At 40.9% G+C, this 24,041-nt stretch overlaps 1 protein-coding gene across 1 annotated transcript in view; it reads right to left on the reverse strand.

Annotated features, from left to right (window-relative positions):
• Nucleotides 1-24,041, reverse strand: part of LOC144499245 (mucin-6-like) — a 185,375-nt gene that overhangs the window by 83,895 nt on the left and 77,439 nt on the right. Inside the window, exons 11-14 of the mRNA XM_078221362.1 lie at nt 22,630-22,794; nt 18,085-18,290; nt 16,496-16,682; nt 11,700-11,980 (exon numbers count right to left, since the gene is read on the reverse strand). Coding sequence (XP_078077488.1) covers nt 11,700-11,980; nt 16,496-16,682; nt 18,085-18,290; nt 22,630-22,794 — 839 coding nt within the window. The remainder of the gene's footprint in view (nt 1-11,699; nt 11,981-16,495; nt 16,683-18,084; nt 18,291-22,629; nt 22,795-24,041) is intronic.

Genomic DNA, 24,041 nt, shown 5'->3' on the forward strand with positions numbered 1-24,041 from the left:
GAGCGATCCTTGGTGAAGACAGCCGAGAAAATGTGTCATTTGGGAAAAGATTCCAAGGTGAGTTCTTCGAGAACAGAGATTGGAAACCCCTCACGTGAAAGACAAGAATTCCAGTGAGACCAGTTGGCTCACAATTAGGGGGCAGTTGATGAGAAATTCATAGAAGTTGTTTTTTGTCTGTCCAAAGTTTGTCTGTTGGTTTAAGTGTACTGTGTACTTACCTATGGACATTAGAGCATAAGATGTATTTTGTAACTTGTGACTTCCTTTCAAATCTGTACGTATCTGGAAAGGTATTGTTGTGGGTGAATGAATGGTGTATTTATAGGTTTTTTTTCTTGATTGATAAATATATTATTGTTTTGTTGCAAGTTCATCAGTAGCCTCTGTGATTCGATTCAGTACTCACCCTCCATCTTTCTAAATAAAAAATAATAGTTAGGATCTATCAACCTGGGTTCCACCCTGACATCTGACTTATACAGTAGTATCAGCTGGGATAACCCCTCTCAGATTACAGCACTCAAGCACTGAGCCTTTGGTTTTGCTGTTGCAGCTCCACCAGCCTAGATTGGTACAGTTTAAAGCCAGACCATAAGACCCAGAGAATCCTGTAAGACCTGTATGTCCTCCATGTTGCAGCAACTGGGATATCACTGCACAAGAGCACTCAAATAGGCAAAGACACTGAGCGGTTGAACAAAGGTGAACTATTCAGTATTATATATCTTATTCTAAGTATTGTTGGATTAAGTTGTGATGGAATGTTCTTTTGTGATTCCTTTAATGCCAAGACTTTGGGATACTATGATGGTGAGTAGCAGAGGGGAGGTAGGGAATTGTGAAGCAGTGGTGTGGGGATGAGATTTCAGGGAACCGAAGTCTCAGTAGCCTATCACAACAGCTCATCTGGAGAGAATACATCTCAGATGTCTCCTTCTTTTCCTCTGTCTCTTCCTCCTCCAGTTGGAGTATTGTATACAGTATATAGTAAGACAGATAGATAAGAAAATCTGCAGGAAATTCACAGAGATGTGATATTGGGGGATGTTATTACCCAAAATTCAATTGGAATAATGTTAGAGTAAAGTTAAGAAGAGAGAAGAATTTCTGAAATGCATTCAGAAATTTCTTGGCAGGTTTATGTCTTTAGTCCAACTTAAGAAGAATGCATTGCTAGATTTAATGCTGAGGGATAAGGTACATTGTGTTGTGAACCACTGTAATACTGTCTGTATATGGGATATGCCTGGGCACACCCCTGCTGCCTCAATCCGGGGCTCCGCCCTTCTCGGGGTATAAAGGTGGCTGCTCTCCGCCCCTTTTGCCTCAGTTCGGGTTAGCCATCGGTTTGGGAGTACTTCTGTTCTTTGTTAATAAAAGCCTGTTGTTTCGCAACATCGAGTCTTTGCATGAATCAATGGTGCATCACATTGCAGGCTGAATAATGTGCAAAACTAAATCATGTTGCATTTTCTCTCTTATAAGGTAATACTTTTAAGGCTCAAAAATGTTGTGATATTTCCTGGGAGCAGGTGGTATAATCACTCACTACCAGCAATAAAGCTGTTTTATAGGTTCTGAAAACTCATTAATAAGATTGCTATGTACTCCAGAATAGAAATTTCCCTTACCTCATAATAATCTGTGGGATCCACCCTACAATGACACATTCCGAAAATGCTGGATTTATTCATTAATATGGAACAATAAGACTCGGCAAATACACCTGGCAAAGAGAAATTGATATTTGTTTAATTATATTGCTATATGGACACAAATACAAATATCTATATCAACGGAGAGTCTCCTCACCAGGAAATCCCTGAATACAACTTGAGCAGAACATAGTGCATTGGTCATGTGCAATGATTAATAAGAATTAAGCAGAAATACTTTTACAAATTAAGGAAAACTCAAAAGAAAAAGGTGCAGGTATCATCCTACTCAAAAAGGAAAATCAGAACCAATGGCCCATTAACCTGACACAGTTGCTGTAAAAGGTACTTGAAGAAATCATTTAGAATTCTCTGTACAGCCATCTGGAAAGTGAAGGGTTATTATAGACATGCAACACGATAACCAAAGAAGGCCATGTCTTACCAACCTGGTTAAGGTTAAATTCTTTAAGGAGGTTACCAGGTGCATGAATGAAGATAGCCCAATAGACATTGTATACTTAGACTTTCAAAATGCTTTTGAGAAGGTGCCTCCCAATAAGCCATTTTTAAAATAGAACCCTATTTGATCAGAAAGCAAATTGTTGATTAGATATGAAATTGGTTGTGTTCTTGTAGACAAGACATTGTTAACAACACTGATGGTTTCATATGGAGGCTGATTGCAAATGTTACTCTTACAATTGTGAACAATTTATATCAAAAATCTGGATGATAGTGTTAAGAATATTGTCAACAAGTTGGGACTTTATTCCCTGGAACGTAGAAGATTGAGGGGAGATTTGATAGAGGTGTATAAGATTTTGATGGGTATAGATAGAGTGAATGCGAGCAGGCTTTTTCCGCTGAGGCTAGGGGAGAAAAAAACCAGAGGGCATGGGTTAAGGGTGAAAGGAGAAAAGTTTAAAGGGAATATTAGGGGGGGCTTCTTCACGCAGAGAGTGGTGGGAGTGTGGAATGAGCTGCCGGATAAAGTGGTAAATGCGGGGTCACTTTTAACATTTAAGAAAAACTTGGACGGGTTCATGGAGAGGAGGGGTGTGGAGGGATATGGTCCAAGTGCAGGTCAGTGGGACTAGGCATAAAATGGTTCGGCACAGACAAGAAGGGCCAAAAGGCCTGTTTCTGAGCTGTAATTTTCTATGGTTCTAAGTTCACGGATGTAACAAAGACCTGTGCAGCTGTCAGAATGGTCTTTGTACAACACTTTGGTTAGGCTCCATTTAGAATGCTGTGTACAGTTTCTGTTCCCTCAAATATTGAACAATATAAAAGTTGTGAGAATGTTTGGGCTGGTGACTAGGTTGATAAGTAGTTTACAAACCCTTAGCTATTACAAAAGGTTCAGATAGCACAGATTTATTACAAAGTCCAGATTTAAAATGAAGGAATTACATTCCTTACATGTGGATAGATCATTTGGAGTAAATGAGTTGTGTGAAACAAGGGATTTACACAAAAGCTATGTAGGTCTAGAATAAGGTTACATTAGAGAAGGATTCACTTTTTCCAAATAATTGACCTTTTGAGCAGATTTTTTTACGCTTTGTTGTGAGGTGATTTTAAATGAATATGGTAGAGGAAGAGGAATCAGAAAATAGCAGAAAGAAGCAACAATGAGGGCAGCAGACAGAGAGATATAAACAGCAGTAACATTAGAAATATCTCAAAATTGAACTGCAAAATTCAGATTGAGGAAAATAGCAAAAGTGACAACGGAGCTAGAAAATTGTAGGTACATAATATAACAATAAGATTGTGAAGAAACTATAGGTTTCCACATGGAATTATTACATGATTGAATCTACAGAGACATGATGCATGGTTAGGACTGCAGCCTCACAGCACCAGGGACCCTGATTCAATTCTAGCCTTGGATGACTGTGGAGTTTGCACATTCTCCCCATGTCTGCGTAGGTTTCCTCCAGGTGCTCTGGTTTCCTCCCACAGTCCAAAGATGTGCAGGTTAGGTGGATTGGCCATGATTAATTGCCCCTTGGTGTCCCAAGATGTGTAGATTTGAAGGATTAGAGGGGTAAATATGTGGAGTTATGGGGATAGTACACTCTATTGGAGTGTACGAACCCCGCATTTTTCTTCTTCACTATAGGGACTCAAACAACATCAGGAATGGATTCCTAATATTCCTGGTGATCAAGTATTCAGAAGGAAAAAGAGGTGAAAGAATCATAGTATTTGATTATGGACAATGTTTCAGTTCTAAATAGAATGGATATACTAGATGGTTTTAGTAAGGAATAGAAGGATATTTGCTACACTTCTGCAAGATGTTTATAGCGTTCTAAATTGTGAGAGATGGATGAGCAAATTTGATGGCAAATTTAAAAGGCGGGTAATAGAAATAGAGGAGGTATTAGGATACTTTAATTCTAATTTTACTCCTAATATAGACTGGGAAAACATAGTGCTAAGGATGTGAAAAAAAGGAATTTCTAATATGTGTTATATAATATTCCAAGAATTTCCAATTTCCAACAAGTGAATTTTCTCAATCAATATGTCTGCAGTCCAACAAGGAAGGAAACTTTGTTGGAAAGATTCTGGGAAATGAAGTATATCAATTGAAGTGTGTTACAGTAGATTATCTAGCTAACACAGTGTAACTTGGTTTAAAACTAATTGTGAAAAGATATCAGAAAACATTACAGTTAAAATGCTCAACAGGTGATGAGCTAAATTTAGTGAATTTAGAAACACCTAACAATGGAAAAGGGGATTTCAGAGCAAAGCAGTAATTCAGCAATGAAGGGCATTCAGGAAAGAGATAGTTTGGGGGAAACTATCCTTTAAAAAGGGAAAAGATGGACCATTCAAAGAACTAAAAGTTAAAATAAAACACAAAAAGTATTCTAATGACAAATATCACCAGCAAAATTCAGTTAATAACCAAGAGATGATGAAAAAGGTTAATATAGAAAGAAAAAAGTTCCAAAAAATAGCAGAAAACATTAAATTGAATTCTAAAAGCATTGTATAAACACATCAGCTGTAAGAGGTTAGCCAGAGAAATATGACATCTATTGAGGATCCAAAGGGAAATCTTCATGGAGAGGCAAATAATATATCTAAATACTAAATGAGTAATTTACATCTGTATTTACGAAAGAAGCAGATGAAGCGAAGGTCACACTAAAAGAAGAGAAGATAGTTCAGAAAAGAGCAGTGATAGAGAAGTAGGAAAAGATTAGCATTACTGAAAGATAGTAAGTCACCTCATCTACTATCCTTTAAAAAGGGAAAAGATGGACCATTCAAAGAACTAAAAGTTAAAATAAAACACAAAAAGCATTCTAATGACAAATATCACCAGCAAAATTCAGTTAATAACCAAGAGATGGTGAAAAAGGTTAATATAGAAAGAAAAAAGTTCCTGAATGCCCTGAAAGAAGCATAAGCATTATCCTGCTGGATATTGCTTACCCTGATCAGATCACTTAGCACTGTACAGGTTGGACAGGTTGTCACGTGCGGCCCTGAAAAATGCCCAGTTTACCTCAGATTACCCTGGAAGGACAGTCATTCAAAAATTGTGCAACAGGTGAAACAGCAACACAAGTGGTATTCACTACTAACAGGATACTGCCACCGAGCCTAAAAAGGCATTCTGCCTATTACACAAATGAATAATGCGGTATATGAATTTCAGTGCCAGCGTGATACTAGGTATGCAGCCTATACCTCCCAAGGACTGGTAAATCACATCAAACAGCATGTCCCATACCACTGTTTGCAAGGGTGAAGGTACAGACCATACCCAACCAGCCCATGCATACAAAACTCAAAACACTATCTAATTTTAGATGTGATTCTGCGATTGGATGACATTTGACAAATGATCCTCTGTGCTTAGAATTATGCCAAAAAACAATTTAAGATTGTCAGTCAAGATCACAGTGTGACGCATTAGATTAATAAACAGAGCCCTGTTTTTTGCAACAAGAAAATGTATCCACACTGCATCTATTTCAGCTAAACAAAATAAGTGACAGTCATTCACTGACTCAGTCCCCAGGGCAATGCTTTGGCCAACCAGGGTCAAAATGCCTGGTTTAAATTTCAAGCAGTGCTTAGCAGTTAACTGTCAGTCACCTGGTGCATCCTCCATAGCAACACCTCTAGCAATCAGAGTCCACTTGCCAACCGATAAGCACTGTAGAAGTTTTGTAGAAGGGTCGTTTAGACTTAAAATGTTAACTCTGTTTCTCTCCACAGATGTTTTCAGACCTGCTGAGTTTATCCAGCATTTTCTACTTTTTAATGTCAGATTTCCAGCCTCCACAGTATTTTGCTTTTATTTCACCACGTTAATCTTCTCATATAGCATAAATTTGTTCGAGTCCTGAACTGAAACCAGGCTAGATCCCAACAGTTTTTCTATTTTGACATAAATGTGAAAATAAGATTTTTCATTCCACTGATAAATAAGGAATCTTTTACAGTAAAACAAACTGTATTCAATCATACAGTTTAAATATAACTAACAAATGAAGCTACTTAACTATCAACAGTTCAACAATATTTTAAAAAATGAAAGAAAACAATTTTATTTTCCAGCTTACGATTGTTCCAGTTCCAAATAAGCTGCATTCATGCATACATCAAATCCACTTTAAATTAATACAGTTTGTAAACCTAGGCATACTTGCTTTAACATTTGTTAACAGTCATGGAGCTTTGAGAGGGAGATAGAGTTCCAGAAGTTAAATGCTTCTAACTTCAACCAGGCTTTGGCTACATCCTAAACTGCCATCTGCAAAAGCTTTTCTCTCTCTGCACATAAACCACATGATCCTGTCAGTCTAATCCAAAATCCCAGGAACTCAAATAAACAAACATCCATTAACTTTACTTAACATAACCACTTGCAAGGTTGAAATGAATAATTATCCTGCTCTCCCAAAATCCGAGCTGCATTCGCATTCCCCCCTCGACATACTGACTGCCTGGAGCATAAAGCTGAATTTTTAAACATTCCCCTTAAACACAAAAAACAGTGTATATGTATATATTCATCTCAATTGCACTACTTTCATCACAAACTGCTGTTTTCCCTTCATCAGTATTTTTGCGCAGTGTCCCGATGAGTGCAAAACGAGCCTCTTTTTGCAGCAATTCAAAAGTAGAAGTAGCAGAGACATTTGTCACAATCTTCAATGTATACAGTGGTGAGAGAGTTGCTAATGCTACACCACAATTCAATAAAAGGGGAGAGGGATAAACCAGGAAATACAGGCTAGGCAGCCTAATATCAGCGGTGGGAAGTTATTGGAAACAGTGAGGGATAAAATGAACTTTCACTATAAAAGATTCATCAAAATGAGCAAGTATTTGATCCACATGATCCACTTCTCTCCCTTAGCAGTCTCATCTCCTTCCAGACTAGTCAGTCTGCAGCTGTGGTCCAAACAATGTTAAGATGTTCCCACTGACAAAACTTGAAGGTCAGTTTCAAGTACTCCATCTAGCCATTGGCAAGGCTATTGCGTGTTTCTGTGATTATGCACATACTAAATGAATAAGTCCCTGGTGGGATTCTCCAATCTAGTTTTTGCCCACTCCACTGCAAGTGAGAATGGAGAATTTGGCATTCCAGCCAAAACGCCATTCACTTTTAGTGGCACCCAAGAATCCCAGTCGCAAATGAGGTTGGAGATTTTTAGCCCCTGTCTATCTTTAAGGAGCTGATTTGATTCTTGCTGAGTTTGTTGCTTTCTTGATTCCTTCATACATCCCACTAGCATCCCCAGATTCAGCAGCAGATTGTATGCTATTGCAATACTGATTAGCGCTGTTCCCGGCCGTTTGCTGAGACTTGATTCAGGCAACTCAGAGCATCTAGATTTTGTTTGCTAGGAACTTGCAGTTAGTTCCTGTGGCTGCAGTAACTGGCTCCATTGTAGTCTAACAAGCCTCAAACCGGTCAGCATTCCTTTGATTTTTTTTCCCGTATGCAGTGAGTGCATGGTTAAAGATGGTGTTATGCAGATTATCCCAATTTGACATCACACTCTGGCTCTGGACCTTGTTATCCGAAGCATCCTGAACAAGGACATTGAGGAACTCTTGGGTCCTTTCTAGATCAGTGGTATGGTGACTATTGATCCAAGGACAAATGCTTCTTCTTCAAAAGGTATAGTTTTCTTGGCTGAAGCCTGACCTTGCTACACACCAGAGGGCAGTTAGTATCACAGTCGTCACTGTGATGGCTAGGAGTGATGAGGACACTTGAGGATGCTAAATCTGTTGTTGATGAAATCTAGCTAATGCCAGTGGCATGCTCTTGGATGTTTCCAGCACAATACGTGGTACAGTTTGGTTTGGAAATAGCTGTTCATCACTGAAGTCCATATTAACAGCAAAGCCCCAGCAACTTCCGCCCATTTTTATTCAGCTTGCTGAATCTATGGTGCCCTATGCATATTACATGCCTCTCTGTTTATTTCTGTTTTCATGACAAGAAATTACAACGTTACACATAGGGTCAATAATATTCTAGACATAGTACGATGCATCAATCATTCTGCATAGTCAATAAGAAAGCATGGAGTCACTAAACTAGTTCATTTTTGGTTTGAACTGTGTAAGAAATTGAGCATGTTTTTGCTAAAACTATGGCTGGTACCCATTTCTCAATCGTGGCATAATTAGGCGCCAACACTCTATCTCTTTTTTGAAATCAAATTTGTTTTGCCCTCAATTCTCATCTAGCAACTTGAGATTCTTGTTGACGCTCTACCATCCCTGAAGCTTCTGGAGGTGATAACAAATCAAACATAGCTCTCAACTTTCCCTTTAAGATTCGTAATGCAGGTGAACTTTGGGTAGTCAGATGAGTACTGTTTCTTTAAGATAAAAAAGCTATCCACATGATGTGATAATGAACTTTGCTTTCTTGAAGCTTTTAAAAAATGTTTCCAGGACAGTATGAATCTTTCAGTTAATGGGTGATAAGGTGTGGATTTTATATGCTGAATATCATTTGACTTAATCCTCAAACTCTTGTGAAGTAAACTGTGAACCGTTATCACAAACAATATGTTCTGGTTTACCAAATCTTGCAAAGATTTTCAATGGTTCGTTCAGATGTGGTAGATCTTAAGATAACAATTTCTAACCACTTTGAATGTGAATTAATTATGACTAAGATCACGTGACACTCAAATGGACCAGCAATATCTACATGTAATCATTGCCAGGGCATTTTAGGCCACTCCAAAAGGTGTAAAGGAGACAATGGTGGTGTGTTTCTTACCTCATGGTAAGAAGTCTCACAACACCAGGTTAAAGTCCAACAGGTTTATTTGGTAGCACAAGCCACTAGCTTTCGGAGCGCTGCTCCTTCATCAGGTGAGTGGGATTTCAGTTCACAAACTAAAGACACAAACTCAATTTACAAAATAATGGTTGGAAGGCGAGTCTTTACAGGTAATCAAGTCTTAAAGGTACAGACAATGTGAGTGGAGAGAGGGTTAAGCACAGGTTAAAGAGATGTGTATTGACTCCAGCCAGAACAGTTAGTGAGATTTTGCAAGCCCAGGCAAGTCGTGGCCTCATGCACAGGGTTGACACTGTCCCTCTTTTTCTTAAATCTAAGCATCTAGACAAGGCTACCAAAATATAACTATATTCTAATTCCTTCATCTGGACTATACCAGGATATCCTTCATATCCTTTAAGAACTCTTCCATGTATACTAAGAGGAATTATTACTCGGACACGCCACAACAGACACCCACTTTGGACAATCAACTCAAGCTTTCTCAACACATATAGGGCGCAATTTTCCTGGGCCACTGGGGTGCTCAAGTAGCGCAGCGGGCCTGCAAATTTAAGCCGGGGGGGGGAAGAAATAGGATTTGCGATTGGTTGGATCGTCTTGGTCCATTTTTTGTAGCATAATCAGCCTCATCTCTTTTGCAAGTGAGGGACTCAATTGTTCGCATTCGCTAAAGTTTCTGCCCCCACCGGTAGACCAGGTATGATGGCTTTGCTGGTAGGACCAGAGGCCATTGAGGCCCCCCTGGAGGTCGGGGGCGTGCCCTTTGGACAGTGCTACCCTGGCACTGCCAGCCGGGCACCCTTGCACTGTCCACTGGACACCCTGGCAATGCCCACTGGCCAACGGGTAGTACAAAGAAGCAGGTGCTGAAGAGGTGTGGCCATACCAGGGTTGGGAGGAGGAAGGAGGGAACTCTGCAGTGGGGGGCGGTCGATGGGTGAGTGGTTGGAGGCTGCTGGTGGCCAGTACTCAGAGGCCAGCCATCAGGGATGGGGGAGGGGAGTGGAGGAAATTGGAGGCCAGCCATCGGGGATCAAGATAGATGAGAGGCCGTCCATCGGGAACCTGGCACTTGGAAATCGGTGCATGCGCACTAGCCCTCTCTGCAGTCCGATGTCAGCCTGTTAGGATTAGGCCCCACTCCCCTTACTGGTGTAAATCCCATGACAGATTCTGTGATGTATAAAGCACTGTAAATTCAATTAAGCTCGTCCAAAAAACAGGTGGGAAAAATTCCTGTATTCCTGTGGGACTCTTAGTTTTCTTTTGGAAAATCGTCCCCATAGTTTCAAACCAGGAGCCAGACGATGTATTCCAGCTATTGTTTCTTTCAATACCATACCCATCACCTTTCTAATCATGGGAAAATTTCTGGTATGTTTCTGAACTTGAGAAGTTGTCACAGGCAAAAGATCTATTAACGTAAAATAAAGAACATTACAAAAACCATTTGGTGGCATCTGCTCAATAGGTAAAGGTAAACATGATAATGTATCAGCATTAGCATGGCACTCTGATTGATGATGCTTTATATTGTAAATGTTCAAATAAGACTAGTGACCATCTGTGCAATCGGCTAGCAGTTAACAAAAGTATGCTTTTATACAGTTAAAAATAGTAATTAAGGATTGATGATCAGTCAATAATGTGAAATGACAACCATATAAATAATGATTAAACCTTTGAATGCCAAGAATTATACTCAATGCTTATTTTTCTATCTGAGCATTGTTTGATTCAGCACTAATCAGAATACACAAAGCAAAAGCCAGTTGTCATTCTCTTGAAGGCATAATATGTGACACTCTTCACGAAAGTCACACTTTCTTTCTTGATATGCAGACCATGTGCTTGAAGATGTTCCAAAGTTGCTTCTAAATTATTCAAGTGCTCTTGTTCATTGGACTCTGTAATTAGAATATAATCCAAGTAACATTCTCCACCAAATCTGATCCATCAATCTTTGGAATAGGGGTTGGTGTGAATGTTATTCCAAAAGGTAATCTTTTATAATGCAAAATACCTTTACAAGTATGGTAAGTAATGGTTGCGATTCACGAGCTACATTCATCTGTAAATATGAATGTGAATGATCAATCTTGTTGAATTTCTGCCCACCTGATAACACAGCAAACAAATCTTTAATTAAAGGATGTGGATATTGACCATAACACTCGATTTATGGCTGTTATAAATTCACCACAAATACAAACTGAACTATCTGGTTTCATGCCAGGTGCAATGGGGGTAACCCAGCCACTCATCATAACTGGCTCTAACACACTAGTGTTAACAAGACTTACTAATTATTCTTTTACCTTGGGACAAACTGCATATGGCACTGTTCTTGCTCTTGAGACTTTTTAGTTGACTATTAGGTTTTATCTTGAGTTTCACTTGAACTCTCTTCATTGAGACAACTATGTCTTTGAATACACTCTTGTATTTATCCAGAAGGTGCGCTAGATCTGTTTTCACATCATCCAAGTAATCCAGCTTTATCTTCTCCAACCATCATCTACCATTTAGAGCTGGAAAAGTAACACAGATCACATAGAGAGGCAACTCTGCTGTTTGTCCATTCACCTTTATGTTGGCCATGATGTACACTTTCAATGGCATGGTCTCTTTCATGCATGTCCTTAAAATCAGATCAACTGGTTTTAAAGGAAGATACTTTAGCTGTAGCCAGTAATAAACTCTGTCCTAATAGGTTGTACACTTAAGTTTGGAATCTCACAGAATATATGCGATTCATCCTGTATGGATAAGGCATTCAGTTGGAGTTCTCCATCATATTTCTGGACATTGCCTTCTTCACAGTACAAATTATTTTCTTCCATGTTGTAAGTTCTTTTTGTAGAATGTAACTTGTTTTTCTTCTTGAAGGTACCCAGATTCTTCTTCTGAACATTCTTCTCAGGAGAAGTTGGTTTAGCCCAACAAGCTTTTATAATGTGACCCATTGTGTTCCACTTCTGTTCAACTGACAATAAGGATACTTCAGTTACAAACAAAAGAAGAACTTCATAAAGTAAATCAAAGAAAAAGGTTTAATAAAGAAACTTCATGACATCAACTCTTCAGCCACACCCTGGGCCACACAAGCTCCCCACAATCCCTATCTGCTTTCTATTTATACCAGGTCAGTTGGTCAGCTGATCACCACATTATTTTGTCATTGGTTAGATTGTCTACCAGGTCAGCTGACCCTCACAGCATGTTACCATTGGTTAGGAAGCAAAGAGTCGGAATAAATGGGTGTTTTTCCGGTTGGAGGAAGGTAACTAGTGGCGTGCCGCAGGGATCGGTACTCGGGCCGCAACTGTTTACCATTTATATAGATGATCTGGAGGAGGGGACGGAGTGTAGGGTAACGAAGTTTGCAGACGACACAAGGATAAGTGGAAAAGTGAATCGTGTGGAGGACGGAGAAGATCTGCAGAGAGATTTGGACAGGCTGAGTGAGTGGGCGAGGATATGGCAAATGGAGTATAATGTTGAGAAATGCGAGGTTATACACTTTGGAGGAAATAATAACAAATGGGATTACTATCTCAATGGAAACAAATTAAAACATGCTACCGTGCAAAGGGACCTGGGGGTCCTTGTGCATGAGACGCAAAAGCCCAGTCTGCAGGTACAACAGGTGATCAAGAAGGCAAATGGGATGTTGGCCTATATTGCGAGGGGGATAGAATATAAAAGCAGGGATGTCTTGATGCACCTGTACAGGGCATTGGTGAGGCCGCAGCTGAAATAGTGTGTGCAGTATTGGTCCCCTTATATGAGGAAGGATATATTGGCATTGGAGGGAGTGCAGAGAAGGTTCACCAGGTTGATACCGGAGATGAGGGGTTTGGATTATGAGGAGAGGCTGAGGAGATTGGGTTTGTACTCGTTGGAGTTTAGAAGGATGAGGGGGGATCTTATGGAGACTTATAAGATAATGCGGGGGCTGGATAGGGTGGAGGCGGAGAGATTCTTTCCACTTAGTAAGGAAGTTAAAACTAGAGGACACAGCCTCAAAATAAAGGGGGGTCGGTTTAAGACAGAGTTGAGGAGGAACTTCTTCTCCCAGAGGGTGGTGAATCTCTGGAATTCTCTGCCCACTGAGGTGGTGGAGGCTACCTCGCTGAATATGTTTAAAGCGCGGATGGATGGATTCCTGATCGGTAAGGGAATTAAGGGTTATGGGGATCAGGCGGGTAAGTGGTACTGATCCACGTCAGATCAGCCATGATCTTATTGAATGGCGGGGCAGGCTCGAGGGGCTAGATGGCCTACTCCTGCTCCTATTTCTTATGTTCTTATGTTACATTATGACAGATTCCCCTTTTTTCTTTTTTTTTTCAAATTAATTTTAGATAACCATTCTCCAGTTTTCTTAACAACTTTCTAGTACCTGCACCCATTTTAGTAAAACAGTGGGATAACTTTAGGTTTGCACCAACCCAGTTGAGTTTTGAAAGCTCCTGGTTTTACTTCACTTGTTTAATCAAATCAAGGGGGGAATTTTACCATTTTGAGTCTAAGTGCCGAATCCGGGCGTAAAATAGATCCGCGCCTGGAATCCTCTTTCCAGCGCGCCCATAAGTGTTTTGCCGGCTCCGGCCCAATCTGCGCTGTGGGCGGGGCTTAGCGCTGGCGGACCGATCGGATCTCTGAACTGCGCAGTTCGAAAGATATCTGACAGAGCGCGCCCGGACGCGAAAGAAAGAAACAGCAGAAAGCGGAGAGAGCGGCTCTCTGACGATCATCCTCTGGTCGGTGGGGGGGGGGACCCAGATCATCCTCTGGTTGGGGGAGGGGGGGGGGGGGGAGGTGGGAGGGGAGGGGGTGTGACCGATCACCAGGTACACTACCAGCCACAGATTACTCTTCCCTGCAAGGACAAGAGAGCGGGAGAGAAGGCTGTGGCTGGTAGTGTACCAGTGATGGTGTATCCCTTTACAGGCCCAGCTTGGTCCTTCTCCAGTGTCTCCTCTTGGACTTGTACTGATCTTGTTGCCGGTTTTCATGCGGAGCCACTGTGGAATCAGCCTGTTCTGCTTCATCTTCTTAGCGAGGAATCGCTTCATCCTGAAGGTTTTGTGGGATGGCATGGCCGTACGTCCACTCCGGCAGGAGGGATCAGCCGCAGACAGGCAGCAGAACCCCCCCGACCAGAGGATGATACATCACACCCCATCCCTTCCGCCCCCCCCCCCCAAGAGAATGGGACGTCACACCCCCTCTCTTCCTACCGCCCCCCCCCACCCCCCAGCCAGGGGATGATTGGTCACACCCCCTCTCCTCCCACCCCCCCACTCGAGGATGAGACTCCACACCCCCTCTCCTCCCACCCTCCTCCCCGCCCCGACCAGAGGATGATCTGGGTCAGAGAGCCGTTGCAGTCTCTGACCCCGCTCTTCGGAGGCTGCAGCGGCGACTTCGGACTTTTATTTGGCAGGTCGGTTACAGCGCGGACGCTGATCGGGCCAGAAGACGGTAAAGTGGGGTTTGGCGGTAGAGTTGGGCGCGTGGTTCATTAAGTCGATTTAAATGCATGCAAATGCATTTAAATCGTCGGGCCGCCCGATTCGGGCACGGGCCGGACCTGCGCCCGAATCGGGTGTCGGTAAAGCCGCGATCTGCTCGGATTCGGGTGCAGATCGCGGTATAGGCCCAACGCCCAACTTTACCGCGATTTCACGCACAAAAACGGGCGCAAAGCTTTGGTAAAATCAGGCCCCAAGTCTCAGTCACTTTTCTGATCCACTTATAGTCAAGTGAGCATTGTCCCATAAGGACCGATTGTCCACATAACACTCATTTGGTACATTCTTTCCCAACATTGCCTTGAAGAATAACTGTTAATGTTTCAAACAGATATATCCCCACATCCACTGCCTTCTCTAACACTAGGGTTTCAGCTGCCATGGTATTTTGACCACACTTTTTATTTTCTTTGCTTCCCAGGCCAAGGGGCAACATTTTCCTTCCTTACCTACCAAGAATATTATGAATCCGGCACTGCTTGAATGTCCATCTGGTAGATTGGCATGTGAAGCATCACTAAACACAACCAATTTCATATCTTCTGGTTCTCCTAGTGCCTAATTACACATTCCTCTAATTTTAGCTTTTTTGAAGTTTTCTTTAACTGCAAAATCTCTCGGACTGAAGCACATCTCAACATATTATTTAGCTCTAAGACATTACAGTTCCCTTCTGGTCTTGTCTGTGTGCATAGCCAATTTAACTGTCCGATCATACTCCTCAACAATTGACTCCCTACTTTAAATTCCACCTTTCCTCTATTAATTACGCTCTTTTCAAATTCTTCTGTGCCACCCCATAGGAAGTCATCAACCTGCATCACGAAAATTCCAGTCAATTTTCCTTCAGACTTCCAATGGAACATTGCAGGATCTGCTTTTAATGGGACACAGCCATTTTTCAGCAATACAGACCATACTGAAAAATGCCAAACTCTTCATGTGTCACTCAATCCGTTTATGCATTTGTTCAGTTTCCGCAATTGTCCCTGTGTATTAGCTGCCTCTTTGGGTGCCTTCAAAAAAACCTTTTCGTTGAAATGTTTTGCCCTGCAGAAATGCTACTTTGATATCTATCGACTTACATTCCCAATTATTAAAGGTTAGGACAGCGAAAAAAATTTCAGAGTCACTTTCCCTGCTGTGAGTGAATCAACCATAACATCTCTCCCCTTCAAGTGTTCCTCATACTCACAGGCTACTAATCTGGCCTTTGCTTCAAAAAGTCTCATCTTGCAAAACCTTCTCTGTGCAAATCCAACGATGGGACAGAGCAGGCTGTCCTTCATCTGGGACCTCAGTGTACACCCCAAACTGTTTCCAACTGTGCAATTCTCTTTGTTTGGCCTCTCTTATTTCCATAATTTCCATTTTATTGGCAGCCACCAAAACTTCCCTATCATGGGGGCTTCTACTCCTATTATTGTCACTGGTTTGATTCCTAGCCTTCCTTGTTAAACTCTGGCTCCACTGCCATGTCTTTCCCTGTCAGGGCTACTACTGATGTGGAGATGCCGGTCTTGCATCTTTGTAGAAACTTGATGTCTGTGTTGATACGCGCGATCTTCTTGGAGATCCTCTCCACTTGGAGCCAGCAGTTTGTGGTGTCGATGGTAGTCATGATGTGGAGATGCCGGATATCTAGCCGGCATCTCCACATCGACACTGCAAACTGCCGGCTCCAAGTGGACAGGATCTCCAAGAAGATCGCGCATATCGACACAGACATCAGGGCTACTACTCTCAGACCTCTGTTAAAATAACTTTGGTTGCAGATTTGTGACTTTTTCCTGGGTTCACAACTGCTCACTGACACATGCTCAGAATTTAAATTTTGCTTTTTTGGCTTCCATCTTTCCAACCCTCCCAATCGATAGCTTTCACTTTTTGTCCTTGCTGTTGGATGTTGGGCCAGTATTTATACGTTACAGAGGTTCTTCCTGCTGTTCCAATTATAGTGGCATCCCCCCACTCACTTGTCCCTTTGGGTATGAACGATACCACTGTGCCCACTTTGGGTAACTGAACCTTTGAAGTAACGGCTTCCTCCCCTGCCTCACTGTTACTTAGCTGATCATCAGATTCCCACTCATGTTTGGCTGTCTGATCATCATAGTTGCTCAAGATATGCGTTATGTGAGGTACAAGGTGCTTCTTGTATTTCTACAACTTGTTCAGATGTTCCAAATTCATACTCAATTCCCACTACTCTCGAAGAGTGGGCTCGCACTGTCACGTTAAGTGTTGTAGTATAACTAACTACCTTGCCATCCATCCCTATCATTTTACTCGGCCTTTTCCATTCTTTTAGACCCTCTCTTTTAGAGTAGACCATATCACCTTTTTCAAAATGTACCCCTGACATTCTTATGCATTGTCTTACGGTTGTATCTGCTCTGAAATCTCAACTTCAATGAAGGCCTTTCTCCCTGCATGCATGGCATTCAGATGTGCAGAAAAAATAGAGCTAATGCTGGAGGGGTGTCTGTCAACATTGATGGTAACTTTGGGTTCCTGCCATATACCAATTGGTACGGACTACAGGCCCCCCACCATTTGTAATGAATTTTTCACATGCACTGCCCACGCTAATGCAATCTGCAATTTACAGCCTCGTTGATTGTCCAAAACTTTATGCAGCATATCATCTACTACTGAATTATTCTGTTCATATAGATCATTACTGAATGGGCTTTCTGCTGCAAAGTGCATCAGCACAATATTTACATTTCCACACATATCTTGGAACTCATCATTCACAAATTCGCCCCCATTGTCCGTCAGGAATTTAGACGGTGTCCCAACCCTGTTCCAATCCAGTAAGTCATAAATTCTGTTCACAATAGTCTTTTTATCTTTGCTATAAATCATCATAGTCACTTGAAACAACATCCATATCTGGTATTGTAGTAACAAGGGTCCACATTTCTACTTCTGCCTTCCATTGCTGGGATAGTTCGGCGTCCAAAAAGACAGAGGGACAATCAAACAAAGCAAGTTTCTTTTACCTTCTGCCATGGTTGTGTTCTGAGTCTGTAGCACTTCTTCAGGCCTTACAAAACAAACACCAAGCTACGATGGGTTTTCCTCTGCTATCAATGTTCATTTGGCAGTAAGGATACTTCAGTTGCAAGCAATAAAAGAACTAACTTTACAAAGTAAATCAAAGAAAAAGGTTTAAAAAGAAACTTTATTACACCAACTCTCCGGCCGCGCCCTGGGCCACACAAGATCCCAATGCCCACCTGCTTTCTATTTATACTGAGTCAGCTGACCACCGCATCATTTTGCCATTGGTTACATTATAATAACTTCTTGCCTTTACCATTTTTGTTCCAGCATTCACTCAGTGACTGGCCCATTTTGGCACATCTGTGACTTGCTTGTTGCTGTTTTGACTTCTAATGGCAGTTCCCATCTTATGGATCTTCATTCCTGCACCAAATTGTAAAGCCTGTTTAGCAGCCAGTTCCAGTGACACTGCAATTTTTATTGCTGTCTTTAAAGTCAGAGCATGTGCAGTAAGCAATCTTCTTTGGGTAGCCTCATTGTGGAGATAACAAACTAGACAATCTTGAAAGCGATCTTCTAATGACTCATGAAACCCACAAATTTGTGCTAGCCTTTTTAAGGCTGCCACAAATTGAGGAATGCTTTCGTCATCCACTTGATTCCTTCGGTGGAACCATTCCGCGATGATCAGTGGCTTTGGAGAGTAATGTTCTTCAGGGATTTTTGTGAAGTCATCGTAAGTTTTTGCACCTGACTTTACTGAAGGAACCAAGGTAAATTGAAACTTTTAGTTCCTATTATACAAGCAACTCGTTTGCAATTTTATTTACTTGTACAAAGTACAGAAAATGTTCAGCACAAGAACTCCTTGATTCATTATCTTCATTGAAAGGACCCATGGTGCTTAATTGACCTGCCATCTCTCTTGCAGGCACTGGGACATTGAGACTCCTCAGTATGTATTATTAATATCTTTCCAGTGCTTCTCTTTTGCCCTTGAGACCATTCACTTGATGTATTATTTTTTCCAAATGGATCCAGCCATACAGCAGAGCTTCCTTTTTTTTAAAAAATGCCAGAAAGTGCCTGAAACTCAACCTTTTCTAATGGGAAAAATCCCTTCTTTTAAAACCACACAGAGAGTTTTCACCCGTTTTCAACTGCATAGTGAATCTCCTGCTCTGCCACTACACATTGCAACACATGCACAGATGCTGCAACTTAGAGGAGTCTTCCCTTTTTTTCTGGTAAGAAACACAATATTCTTTCCTTTTTTTTCTTGCTTGGTCTTCCTTCACTGGCAGTTCAATCTTTAATCCTGTTGTTAACTTTCTCCACTCTCTAATATTCGAAATGTGAGGACCCATAATGTTTTGTTTTTACTTAGGGTTTTTTCTCGATGATCTTGACGAAACAAAATCCCATCCTCATCGCCACTTTTCTTTTTGCAATGTCCGAAGTATATTAGGATTTGTGGATTCTAACCAAAAATAGTAAGATGTGATTTACACATGTAGATTCCAATAAGAACAGGTTTATTGCCTGTGCAGAGCAGAAAATGGAACTAAGGCAGGAATACCCCAATGACATCACCATCAAATCATGTGACCAGCTTTTAAAGCAATCATGCAATCACTCAAATATATAACACTTATTAAAATCAATCCCACTGTCCAAGCATTTCGTTAGTGGTTTTGTGTCAAATTATGAGAGGTTAATTGGACATTCTACTACATTAAAGGTAATGTATATCTGCAAGTTGTTCTTAAATACCATGTTGCACTTTCTGAAAGATGTCATGGCTGCTGAAAATGGAAATGAGAGTCAGATGCTACAAGGATAAAAACTGAGTTTTTGAGCAAAGCTAAGAGAAACGGTGGCTTGTATACATTTAAGATCACTACTAGAACAATGAAGGGAGATGTCATAAGAATGTTTTAGTACAGAGAGTTGATCAGTCACGTAATACTCTACTTAGAACATTGGTGAAAGCAGAAAACATAATGGATTTTCAAGAACAAGTACATAAATATTTGATTTTTTTAAAAGAATCTGAATTCAACTTCCTGGATCGATCTTTGAAAGAATCAGCATGCTGAATCTCTGCTACAAAATTCTAGACTTGCATAATACTTGATTTAACCTCACTATGTGGGAAAAACTAAACCACATTGAGCCATTTTATGGGGATAAGATAGCCCATTAATCTATGATCAGCTGTCCTTTTCCTGCTTCATATTCATTTCAAATGATTTTTTATTTAAACTAATACTTATTAAACTAATTGTTAATTCCTTTCAAAATCAGAATGTGCCATCCCTCATCTGGCCACCAATTCCTTCTGTTTGTAAGAGATTAACATAAAGGAACATTGTGTTTGTTTTCACTTTGTTGACCTACCAATCACAGACAAACCTTTCCATGATAGCACTGATTGGACTATCACACAATTCTTACGAAAACAAAGTTGCATCTTCACAGTGAAGACACCCTCCTTCGGGTATTGTGGTCCTACCACCAAAATAAATGGTACAAACAAAGGACAGACTTAATAGCCCAAAATTCAACTCTGGTCCAATGGCTGTTTAGAACCACACCGAGGCATACAGAATGAACTGTGAACATAGAGAAGTTATTTGACAGTTATGGCTATGTTGAACACCAGAAGTAAATAGTTATGCGATATGCACAACTAAAAGATAACAGCACAGCTCTATAAGCCTACCATATTGAGTCAAAAAGGTGATAGACAATCAAGAAATGGACATGAAGTATCAAAAATATCCCATTCTCAATCTTGCTGATTTCATAACATGAGTACAAGAACAAGGCTGAAATGTTTGGGTGTGTTTTCAACTAAAAGAGCCAAATAGATTATCTACTCAGAATCATATCGAGGTGCCATAATCACTGATGCCGACCAGTTTGCTCCAGATGACATTAAGAAGTAACTGAAAACAATGGCCATAAATAAGGGGAATGCCCTTTACAAAAAAGGTTACTTTAAGGTGACAAATTAAACATTACCAACCTCTTCCTAAACAACAATGAAGTGATGGAAGGAGTGAGCCATTCTGCCATCAAATTAAATTTATATCAATAATAATAGCTCACCATGCTCAGTTTGAGTTCTGTCAGAACCATATGGTTGATACCTTGTCAGAGCCTTGATCCATACATGGATATGAAAGGCAAAGTTAACAGCAGCACCCTTAATTTCAAGGCAATCTTTCATTGAGCATGGAGCCAATGCGTGCCAGAAAAATTGATTTCAGGAGGGGTCAAAAGCAAATCTTCCAGTGCATTTAATCATACCAGACACATAGGAAAATTATGATCATTGGATTCAGATCAATACTGCTAGAGTTTTTTCAGGCCAGTGTGTTCAGCAGAACCACTTCCAGTTATTTCATTAGTGATCTTCTATCCATTATAAGACCAGGAATAGGCAACATATTAATTAATTCTACCAGCCACCTGCAAGTTTCCCTCCAAGTCACACACCATCTTGACTTAGATATATATCATCGTCCAAAATCCTGAAACTCCCACCCTAATAATACTGGATGCACCAAGAAGACAGCACATCCTTCAGAGCAAAACCTTCATAAAGGCAAATAGGGATGGGCAATAAATGCTAGTCTACCTAACCAGTTTTGTTCACACAACGTGAAAAAATAAATAAAACAAACATGAAACAGATCAATCATCTCCTCGTAATCTTTAATGTATCATTTCAGACACTCCCTCAACTATTAAGAATCTGAACATTATTCAGGACAGAGCTCTTTGTTTGATCAGCACCCATGCCACTGAATTCAATAGCTATCCCCACACACCAGTGCAGTGAGGCTATAGCACATTTGGTTTGCAAAGTGTATTGCAGGAACACGCCAAGCTTACTTTAACAGCATTTTCCACTACTGTCAGCTCTATCACCAGGAAAAACAAAAGGAACATGAGAACATCAAGTTCATAGAATCATAGAAACCCTACAGTGCAGAAGGAGGCCATTCGGCCCATCGAGTCTGCACCGACCACAATCTCACCCAGGCCCTACCCCCACATATTTACCCGCTAATCCCTCTCACTTACGCATCTCCAAGTCAGCCATCCTCCCAAGCATACTTTGTCACTTCTTCACATTTGCTCGCTCCCTATCCAGGAATTCCCTAAACTTGTAGGAGCACATCGCTATTTGAACAGCAATGGTTCAAAGGGAAGGCACAGGATCACCTTCTCAAGGCAACTAGGGATAGGTAATTAATGCAGCCAATCAGTGTTCCCCAAACCCTGAAAACTAATTTAAAAATATGAACTATACACTACTGGACCATGAATGTAACCTCTTGTAATACTAAGTTGATGCATTGGTGTGAAAATGTTTCAAAAAAGTTCAAATCTACTAAATTCTTAATGCCCTGACCATTTATAACTAGAAGCTTACCAATTTTCCTTTAGTTTTTTGGAAAAATTTCAAGGAATTTTTTCATAGAATCATTGAATCCTTACAGTGCAGTAGGTCATTCAGGCTTGCAGCGACAACAATCCCACCCAGGCCCTATCCCCGTAACCTCACCTATTTACCCTGCTAGTTCCCTCATACTAAGTGGCAATTTAGCATGGCCAATCAACCAATCAACACATCTTTGGAGTTTGGGAGGAAACCAGAGCACTCAGGGGAAACCCAAGCAAACAGGGAGAATATGCAGATTCCACACAGACAATGACCCAAAGCCAGAATTAATACCAGGTCCCTGGCGCTGTGAGGCAGTAGTGCTAACCACTGTGCCATCGTATCACTTTAATAGATTCATTAAAATTAAAAGGAAAGGAGCAATGAGGTTGATGATGCACCATGCTTTTTATCATGCTTATGGAGGATGGAGCTTAGGAGTTAATAATGTTCAGATCTCCACAGTTAGGCAATTCAGAATAATGTAAATCTCCAAAACTAGTCATGGTGACTGTGTTCATCCCTTGAACTGCAAAATAGGTATTAGTTACAGCTAAAAATCCACAATATTGGGCAATGGCAGTAAACACGTCAACATAGGGTGTGTGTTTTAATTTTCTCATATTAATATTTGCTACTTACTATTTGACTGGCTTAATGAGCATGGGTCGCAATCTTTATCTTGAGCAGATTGACAGCGTTCAATAACTCTCCAGGAATCTACAAAACTACTGGCCGTTCCTTCCTGAATTCCCATACTGCTCCTGAAATCATTTTGAGAGACACTATCAAAATTGCCACAGAGTCCTGAAAGAGAATGAAATTCATAATAGCAAGAATTAATATAATAAACAGATCACAACTTTTACAGTGGTAAACAAATAAAGGAGTTTGCATTCTACCAACTTATTTTCCTACTTTAAACAACTGCATTTGGTGTACTTCAGGATGTGGCTAAAAATTATTCCTGCATTTTTCCCCAGTGGTGTGTAAATGGTGTGCTATCAACTTGTAAATATTACAAGGTCTCAGTTTCTATTCCTGCCTGGTGTTAAACCATCTGATCTAAACCTGATTAGTTCTTTGGTGCCAATAGTGTGTTCTCATTTCCCTTAAATTAAGGAAATCATTTATTAGCTCGTCCTCTCCTTCCAGTTGCTATCTAGAGTGCTGAAAAATGTGTTGCATAACAATGAAATTATTCCCATTTGGTCAATTAGGTTTATTCTCTACACAGCCACTTTCCAGGTTACTTGATCTAACACTATTAACTCAAGAACTTAAGACTAGGAGCAGAAGTAGACCATTAGGCCCTTTGAGCCTACTTCACTATTCAACACAAACGGGTGATCATCAGCCTTCATGCCACTTTCCTACCTGCTCAACGTCCCTTGATTCCGAGCGACCAAAAATTTGTCGGTCTCAGCCTTAAGTATATTCAACAATGGAGCACCCATAATCTTCTGGGGTAGAGAATTCCAAGCATCCTTGTGGCACTCCATTGGTCACAGACTGTCAACTTGAAAATGCTCCATTTATGCCCACTTTTTGCCTCTTGTCCGTTAACTAATTCTCCATCCATGCTAATACATTCCAGCCTTGGGTGACTGTGTGGAGTTTGCATGTTCTCCCCGTGTCTGCGTGGGCTTCGTTCGGGTGCTCCAGTGACCGATGTGCAGGTTAGGTTGATTGGCCATGCTAAATTTCCGCTTAGTATAGGTTAGGGGGATTAGCTGGGTAAATACATGGGATTAATGGGATTGTGCCTGGATAAGATGTTCTGTCAGAGAGTCGGTGCTGACTCAATAGGCCGAATGGCCTTCTTCTGCCCTGCAGAGATTCTATAAAAACTGACAACTTATACAGGGGAACCTCTGAGAATTTGTTCCTGTCTCTTACGAAAGGCAACTGGTTCAGTTACCACTAATGGCAGTGGAGGGCTCGGGCCCGAGCCTTATGGGGTGAAACTGGTTGAGACAAATCCACCTGGGTAAACATTTTCCAGCTAGAACATAGTTGCCTTTCGTAAGAGACAGGAACAAATTCTCAGAGGT

The sequence above is a fragment of the Mustelus asterias genome, chromosome 9, assembly GCF_964213995.1.
Source record: "Mustelus asterias chromosome 9, sMusAst1.hap1.1, whole genome shotgun sequence".
Taxonomy (NCBI): Eukaryota; Metazoa; Chordata; class Chondrichthyes; order Carcharhiniformes; family Triakidae; genus Mustelus; species Mustelus asterias.